This window comes from Apis mellifera, linkage group LG8, assembly GCF_003254395.2.
Source record: "Apis mellifera strain DH4 linkage group LG8, Amel_HAv3.1, whole genome shotgun sequence".
NCBI lineage: Eukaryota > Metazoa > Arthropoda > Insecta > Hymenoptera > Apidae > Apis > Apis mellifera.
This window is the reverse complement of record NC_037645.1, coordinates 5,174,517-5,184,313: the sequence shown is the minus strand read 5'-3', so window position 1 is coordinate 5,184,313 and position 9,797 is coordinate 5,174,517. Positions and strand designations below refer to the sequence as shown.

Genomic DNA, 9,797 nt, shown 5'->3' with positions numbered 1-9,797 from the left:
CGGGGGCTCGAAGTGTGGCATACAATCCATTTCCGGTAGGGAGGCCCCCATCCGGGGCACAGCGGTGATATGTTAATAACGCGTGCGACCATGCAAAAGGAATGCACGGATTATGCGCGGTGACATTTTTGAAACGGTGTGGAATTGGGTTGACGTCACTCGCCACGAAATTCGTTTCTCGACTATAGACTGATAAATCTAGGATCGATCCATTTTCGAATTTGTTTCGGCGAGCAATTGAAATGTCAACAGATCCAGTGTTAATTTCCGATTGACTAGTTAGAAATGTTGTTGCTCGAGTGTGAATTGAAGATATTTGTTGAAGGGAGAAAGAGGAGGAGGAAAAACATATTGTAAACTTGGCGAATTGCATAAATTGTTGGTTAGATGGAAGTTTTAATATTCCTGTTTTTAGACTGTTTTTATAGATAATGAAAAGAGTGAATCATACAATGACATTGCACATGACAATTGATGAATATATTGTTGCAATTATTGTTGAGTAAATTTTTTTTTAACAAGAAAAGTGAATCATATATAATAAGAATATTATTATTATTATTAAAAATAATGATTAATAAGATGGAATTATAAGTGATAAAGTATATATGTTTTATATATATATTAAATGTATTTTATATTGCATTTATAGCGGATACTGGTGGCATTATCGTGATCTGTTTGCTAGTTAAAGTCCGTTACTTTCCACACTGTCATCGTCGCCACTGCAAACCAATGAGTAATTCGTTTACTGATAATTTTCCATTCAAATTTGTCTGTCTCATTTAATTATCTTTGGCCATGTTTACGCGTCGAACGTTCACGTACGTTCAATTGGTCGAAATTGATACGAGCAAATCCTGTTTTTCCTTTACAATCAACGGTATACTTTGTGTGACAAATTTTTTTTCGCGACTCGAAGAATACGACAGATTATCGATTTTTGAGTCGAAATAAATTCGGAAATATAGATATTCAAATATTTGTTTGAATTGATTTTACTTTTATTGGATGATGTATCACTTTAAGGGGATCATAATAATCAAATTTCTCGTTAACAATGGAAGAGAAAAATTTTTGAATCAACTATATAAAATATATTATGATCATTTTGGAAGTATTTCTAATAATATTTATAAAAAATTAGAATTTAAGAAAAAATAAAACCTTCTTTGAGATCTTGAAAGGTTACATCATAAATTACAATTAATTTCAATTTTGATAAGATAAATTCGTTTTAAATAAAAATAATCGCAGCTATATATATATATATATTTGTTTCAATAATACAAAAATAATGATTTTAAGACAAATATATATTTGTTATAAAAACAAAGATCGAAATATGATCACGTTAAAAGTTGATTTATAATATTTTCCAATTTATTATTTCTTTTTTAATAATTTAATAAATTAATAATTCAAAAATAGGTTATATCATCGCTTGCAGCAAATGATATATTCTCCTTGAAACAATTAACGTCTTATTATCAATATTATAATATTAAAATAAATAATATTTTATAAGAATTCTTTTTAAAAATAAAACATAATTCAATAACGGATCGTTTGATGAAAGAATGGTGGAAATAAATCGAAACTCAAGTCGTATAAATACTCTATATTTGAACCGATGATTATTAAAAAAAAATAAGACTGGGGTTATCGGTAGATTAGATTCACTTTGGTCGCGTATTCAAGGTATTTTTGATATATTTATACATGCTTATATTTATATACGCGTTGAATAAATTGCATTCATAAAAAAATGTAATAAAATTTTTTTGAATTTAATTATGACTTTTACAATTTGTGCAACGAATTTCAGAATATTTACTTCTATTTACGATTATTCGTACGACAAGATTTTACAAGAAGAAATTTATAATTATTATTCGTTTCAATACATGAAAAATGTAACGAACAATACGAATTTGGGATCTTATTTTATCGGATATTGAGAAAAATATTAAAAATTAATTATAATTTAATAAATATTAAATATTTAACTATATAACACGATAAACTTTTAATAAATTTCATCGATAATTCACTACTGTTTATGATTGGATCTCCAATTCATTCCTGATAATGATACTATTATATTGTGATTTAATTTCTGAAATATTTTTCACTTTTATTCAACGAGAAATTACATGGAAATTCCACGCAGACGTGGAATTATTTCTTTTCGAAACGAGGGGTGAAAAAAAATTCGAAACTGAATAACCTGATAAATTAATTAAACTCTAATTACACGTGAAAAGTTGGTGTCAATGAAATTTTTCCATTTGGAAAAAATTAAATGTACATTTTTTCAGATTACAGACTACGAGACGACTCCACGGTATAAGGCAAAAAAGAAAAAAAAAAAGAAAGGAGGAGATAGGAAGCGAAAAAAAGAAAGAAAAGGTGTACAATGTTAAACGGAGCCTTTGATAAATTAATTAAAGATGAATTATGCAAAAAAGTTCGCTTTTAACTGGATCTCTTTAACCAAAGATTAACGAAGTTCTTTCGACGATTCACGCCTGTTCCAGCCCGGTGCAATGCAATTATGCTTGAAACAGTTGGAAAATTATCTTACATCTCTAACCCTTGTTCACTATCTGTTACGCTATTTCGATTTCTTTCGAAAAAGAGACGAAGAAGGAGATAAAAAAAAAAAAAAAAAGAAAATCCTACGTAGGAGGGAACGTTGTTACATAAGGAAAAGAAAGGTCAAAGGGAATTATGGTGTTCATTTAATCCTGTAGAGGTCACGATTTCATTCATAAAGTCTTCCATTGCAACTACTTTACAGAATTGATGTTTACCCATGATTTGTTTCAAGCCTTTTTCAAGTTAAAATGTTCCATGAAAAAAAAATGTTTTATATTTTTATTTTCCCTGCTCTATGTAATTCTATAAGGATTCGAAATCAGATCTGATTTCATTCAATCTACAACAAGAGCAATACGGGGGAATTTTTTTGAACTTGTTATATAATATCTTAATTAAAAAACTATTTTAAGATAAAAAGTGTACACATATATAACAATTGCATGTTAAAATTGCGTTCAAAGATTTTATTTTTTTAATTAAAGTTTGGAAGAAAGATTAATTTCATTATATTGAGATTCGTGTCTGATAGGAAAATCTTTGTACACTTTACAAAAAAAAAAAATTTTTTATATGAAAATTCTAGTATAATAATATTTCAAACGCGCTCAAAGTTAACGCGTTTCAAGATCGTTGATGAAAAATTATTCAACTATCGACGCTTCGTATCTTATTAAAAAAAACATCTAAAGATCCCGACCTACATTAAATTTTTATCGATCGCCCTTGAAATTATATAATGTCAAACAAGAATATTCCATTATGTCATAACATATGAATTAATATACAAATGTAAATAAGCGATAAAGATTGATAATATCCGTATTATCCCTAATGAAATTATATAAATGATTTTAGCGATTGAGAAAATTAAAACTTATCAAGTGGCGCAAGTCAGTTCGCTCATTCAGAAGATTAGCGCAGGTCGAAATCATCGTTTATCTTTTTGTTTGGAAATGAATCATTCATTATGTTCTATGAAATATAAATTTGCAACGTTATTGCAATTGTTATCGATTATCCGATATTATTTCTGAAGGACCGTTCTGAAGAAATTAATCAGCTCTTTATAACGATGTACAAAAAGAAAAAAAGACGAGAGAAAATCATGCGTGTGTGTATGTATATATATATATATATATATATATATATATATATATATATATATATATATATGTATCCGGTCTTTGAAGTATCCAATTAATTCACGAATGCTCGAGTCAACAATGTTCCGTAATATTGTTATTAATTTTCAATAAATGATTTTTTTATTTATTAATTAAATCATAATATTAATACAACATTACCGTGATAATAATTATTATGGAATATCATTTACTTCCCTTGCATTGCATTAAATATTTAAAATATTCTTTATCCCTTCAACTTATATATTTCATCTTATAAGACTTTTTATCAGAAATTTAACCTCTTACCCCAACATGCACAATTCCCCATTTTCCAATAATTCTCCTCGCTAATCGCACCTGGAAAAATAACAAAATTCATTCCTCCACCAAGCGACCGAGCAATCTACTTCCCCTACCCCAACCAGGCCATAAAATTCCAACCCACGGAACACCTGCACCCCAAAACCGTCGTACCAAAGCCATCTAAATCACCCATTACGATTGTTCTCCCGGCCTCTTTCATTCCCAAATAAAAAAAAAAAAGAAAAAAAAAACAACACCTAGGAACTCGTAATCATTTTTCAAACTAGTTTGTGCACGATGAAATGGCGAACGAATGACGAATAGTAATAGTATAATAATAAATTACACGAAAATGGAAATGGATCAGTTGTTCGAGCACAAAGAATTACACCTCTGAACGTGCACGGTGTCAGGTAGTGGTGTACAGTCATCCCTCGTGTCGTTTCACGCTTATGTCTTTTCTATCTTAGTAATACTTATTTCTCTTTTGCAACAAAAATATGTTATACACATCTATCTTTTCAAATTCTATATTTTGTTTTTTGTAATTGTATAAAAGTATTTCTTCAAACGACGAGAAATTTTATACAACTTGAATTTAAATCCCATAACAAATTCATTGATACACTTGATAGCAACAATAGTATTTCAAATTGAAATTATTGCAAATATCTTTCTAATTCTTTAATTAATTTATACGAGTTATAAAATATTTTAAAACAATAACTCCAACTTCCATTTTTTTTTTAATATAATCCACAATTACTATTATATTTACACTATTACGAGTTATAGAATTATTTTTGAACTTTTCGTCACTGATCAACGAAATTCTCATTATTCTTCTCATAAAATGAATGTTAAATTTAACGAAATTTCGATACAACTCTACAGCTTTTAATCTCGTGATCGCGTTAACGTTGATCGCATCGATTACTCATTTGTCGCGTAACTATAACGCTCTAAATCCATGACTCGACGAAGAAAACCTGACACAAACATCACGCGTTCACTCGTTTCGTTACACGACCCGCCGCTGGATCTCGTTATCTCAGTGTCAACGTGATGAATAGAGTACATACCGTATGCCAATGTCCATCGTGGACAAACGAGAGCCGCGAGAGGGGGGCCGCGAGAGCATAAAAGCACGCACGAAGAAAAGCATCGATGCTTTTGTGGTGTTTCTCTCGTGGCCGCATCGTGTCCCAGCTGATATTGTGCCGAGAGTGATACATAATTCGAGACTCTAACCGGAGGAGAGGATTGTCATGGGGCATCCGCCACGACTCATGGGGACGGCCCTCGCCTGCCTTTTCCTATTTTTCGCGGTTGCCGAATCGGCCCGTAAGTACCCCTAACGTTCTGACCCTTCGAGATGTACGATCGCACGCACACACACACTCTCAGTCTCTCCGAAATTCTTTTTCTCCCTCCCCGATACGATATTGCTGGAAGAAAAATTTCTAACAGAATAATGGAAAGTAATAATTGTGTTATTTTACGATAGAAATTTTTGAAACTGATTTTCCTTCGAGTCTTTGGTATATATATATGTATATGTATTGTGAGAAGAGATTTGGAAAATACATTATTCTTTTGTTAATCGAATTTCTTTTTTCTTTTTTGAAGTTCGTATCAGATCCTTTCATATCAGCTAAGTTTTAATGACTGCTTAGTAATATTTCGAATACCGAAATTTGTGTAACTATTGTTTGCAGTTTGGCTCAGTTTCTCCCGGAGATTCATTGTGAAAGGGTTAACTTTATACAGTGGAATATGCTACAAACAAAATAATTAGTTTCAAAACCTCGTTATTATGGATATTAATCCTTTTGGGACGAATTTTGTTTTTAATAAATAAATGGATAATATTATTGAATCTAATTCTCGAAGTAGAATAATGTAATTTAAAAAAGAAAAGAAGATTGTAAGAAATGTACAATCGGTATTTAAAAATTACTTGAAGATGTATCATCCTATTAGGATCGAAATGATTCGTGCTTGCTATCTACAACAAAGTTGGCACCCACCAGTGAGATGATTTAGGCAAGAAAAATTTAATTGAAAATAATATAATAATCGTCAGAACAATCCCCGTTCATTGTTGCCGCGTTGTAGCATGCTCCATTGTGCTTGGGGGATGGTTTTAATCCTATCCTTGAATTTATTTAATGAAATTTTATTTTTCAAAGATTTCTTTCGATTATTACTTTCCGTTGATTGCAAAAAAATTGTTAATTTAAAAATAAATTTAAAAAATGAAACGATTGAGTTTAATTTTCAATCTTGTTAATCGTTCATAAATAATATTTTTGATTAGATAGATAATTTTCAAATTTTAATAATATATTCTTCTAATAAAATTATAAAGAGTAAATCCTGAATAATATTTTGATTAATTATTTGTTCCTATTATATCATTTATCTAAAAGATTAACAGAATTTTGATTTCTACAATTTCTATCATTTTCAAAGAGATGGAAGAGAATTTAGCTCAGAAGTAGAATCTTTAGAGTATTACTATTGTTGAGAGGGATTAGAGAAAGGATTATTATTGATTAGAAGACGGTTGATAAAGTGATGAAGTAATTTTATCAAAGAAAAATGTTGACCTTTTATGGAATGACCTAGCATTTTCTTTAATCACAAAAAAATGACATTCTGCGAGACCGGCGAATTAAGAGATAAATGACACGCTCGCGTTGGCAAAAGTTTTTTGATAGCTTAGCTGAGAATCTTATAAAAGCAATGATTCTTTTCTTCACCATAAACGATTTCTTCTCATAGGGCTACAATTTAGATGGTTTTACTATCATTAAGAATTCTCATCAGAAATTAACATATTTAAAATTTTCAAATTTTTTCTCCTTTAAAACAGAAATTCGTCTTAATTCATTTGCAAAGATTTCTTGTTTGGACACGAAAAATTATTAATTCTTTTAATATAGGAAATAACAGAAGAGAAATAATGAAAATAAGATGAAGGAAATAGTATCATGTACGTATGTTAATTAAAATTCTCTATAAAAAAATCTACGACCTCGTCATTAAATCATAAAAAAAGATATACATTGTATAATTTTTTTTAATACAAAGATATGGTTTTTTATAAAAAAAAATTGATAAATATATATTTTTACTTGAAAAGAAGTGATTATATATATCATATATACACATTTAATATCTGAAGTATGATATAATATTAATAGTTTACAAATCGAAGCCAATATCGTTCGTGGACGATATCGAATATTGCATACATTTTATTTATTTTTATTTTTGTAAACCGATAAAAGACTTATAAATATAAACAGATAAACAATCATCGGTTTTTTTTTCAAAGATATCAGTATCGCGTTAAATGATAAATTTTAAATAAACGATATAAAATTGTTTCAAATAATTCCTAGAAAATGTGTTTTAATCTTAAAATAATCTTAAAGTAAGAAAGGCCGATAACAATATAATTCTCTCAGATTTGATTTGCGAAATACTTTGGTAAAAATTATCAAAAACCGTTATCTAACTTGAACATTAACGATATTTGCCAAGTTCTTTAAGTATTTCAGATGACAAGTGTAACCCATTAAAAAGAAGCGTAATAGAATTTTAAAATACTTCGAACCTCTTAATTCTCTCTCGAAAACTTCGTTAACTCTATATTATTCGAACGTTTGTTCGCGATCACAAACGAATCTCAATTCAAATTTTCGAATTCAATTTCATCGGTAGTTGAATCCAATTAAAAAAAAAACAAAAGATTAGGGATATTTATTTTATATCGTCTCTTCTTAATTTAAATTTAATTCCATCCTTATCAAAATAAGACATAATAAACATTACGTCTCGTTAAATTGATAATCAAACTTTGGCAGAAAAAATTCCTGTAAAAATATGATTGCAAATTATTGAAACAAAATTATATATTTTATTATACACACATATATCTTTTTATTATGTAATATATCTATATATATATATATATATTTAAGACTCGATTATCTCAGTTCTTAATTTCAATTTCTCTTTCAATTATTTTTATCTATAAAGGATTAACTAATATAAAAATTTTAACATATTACATGCAACTTTATATCATTGCTTCAATACTCTTTAATGTACATTAAAGAAAATTTAAATAATATAATCTTTTAAATAAATACGAATCCTGATACTCATTCTAATACTTCCAAAAGAAATATACATTTTAATACTTTTCTACTTGAAATCAACAATTTTTCGAAATACTTCTGGCATACTTCTTCAGAGAAATTTCAAATTTTGAAGCCACGCTTGAACTTCACGCTTGAAACAACTCTTACCCCAACATCCCTTACCTATCAACCTTCCTCCCTTGAATAGGGGAACACGCGTATCAGTGTCCATGCAACGACCAAAACATTTTTTTCTTTCTCTTTTCTTTTTTTTTTAACGGCGTGATAAACAACGTCTCTACGCCCCCATCATGATCCATCAATTTTTCACGTGGCCATACGCCGCACAGGGGTGTCGAGGACGTAACTCCATACACTCGAACTTGAAACTCGTTACGTCGTCTCGTGAAAACTTTTTTTTTCCCCCGGCCTCCATTACCGCGCGACAAAACACAACGGTGAAATATATCGTAGTATCGTAGTAGAACTCTGTTTATATGAAATTGTGGGAGGACAAGGCTGTTCGTATAACCAGATTCTTCACACGATATCATTCTATTCCTAATTCTCATCAGATGCGATTTCTCGTTCAATTAAAATTAACAACTTGTTTCTTTGTTTCTAGAAAATAACGAATATTAGAATTTCGACAATATTTTTCTAACGTAATAATCGAAACTTCCTAACAAAAATTATTTTCGTTTGACTTCAATTTTAATATCTGATTTGATTATATGTATAATTTTTCTACAATATAATATTGTATATATATATGATGGAATAATTTCGAATAAGAATCAAAGACTTTAAAATTATCTTCCTTTTAGGAAAATTGACGAAAATTGAAAAAGATCGTTTTTTGATACTGTTCGATGAATCAATTTTTTTACTTATTTCGTATTAAGAAAGATAATTTCCAATTCATATAATAAGATTGATAACTGAGATAGCAGAGGCACTCGTTCAATCGATTTGCCCAAAATTTCGTTCGCAACAATGGTTCATCCATGGAGAAGAGATAGAAGGTTTGACGAGATATTTTGCGATAAATTCAATTTACGCGAGGAGTATCGGGCATTCACAATACGTGGGGAAGGAGTATACCCTCACGCAGCAACGAAATTCAGGTAGAAGTTTATTCAGCTAGTCCCGACCGCCTCTAAAATGCATGGAACTACCCCTTTGCAGTCTCCGAGGAATTCTGTGTGCCAGGTAAATAAGTTCCACCCTCGCAGATACGTATCTCGCATAAAAGTTTTTTTGCAGAAACGCGGGTATCGGGGCCGGGTAAAACGGCGAAGAATAGGCGCCATTTCTTTTTTGACAATATTTATAATTCGAACCGAACGGGAATTATTCCAGGCTATGAAAACGACGAGACTTATTGCGATACATTTGAATTTCTGTTTCTTAGGTTCGGTTTGGGTACAAATTTCTTTTTTCTCTTTTTTTTTATCTTGGGTTTTATTAGGGATGGAAATTTATTACCCTGGAATATTGAATTTATGGATTATTGGATGAAATAAATCCACTCTTCGCTCCTCGGAACAATATCATAGAATTTTTATCAAGATAATCGACTTTGGTATCATTTTTTGTAAAAATGAAC

General features: G+C 29.8%; 1 protein-coding gene and 1 long non-coding RNA gene across 2 annotated transcripts in view; both read left to right on the top strand.

Annotated features, from left to right (window-relative positions):
- Positions 1-613: 613 nt before the first annotated feature.
- On the top strand, positions 614-2,674 carry LOC107964799. The gene is made up of 2 exons (XR_001703838.2): positions 614-739; positions 2,322-2,674. It is a non-coding gene; the product is annotated as an uncharacterized LOC107964799 (long non-coding RNA).
- A 2,513-nt stretch (positions 2,675-5,187) lies between these two features.
- The window catches only part of LOC408961 (apolipophorins), a 36,369-nt gene continuing 31,759 nt past the window's right edge, over positions 5,188-9,797 (top strand). The window contains exon 1 of the mRNA XM_026442500.1: positions 5,188-5,378. Coding sequence (XP_026298285.1) covers positions 5,303-5,378 — 76 coding nt within the window. The 5' untranslated portion in view covers positions 5,188-5,302. The remainder of the gene's footprint in view (positions 5,379-9,797) is intronic.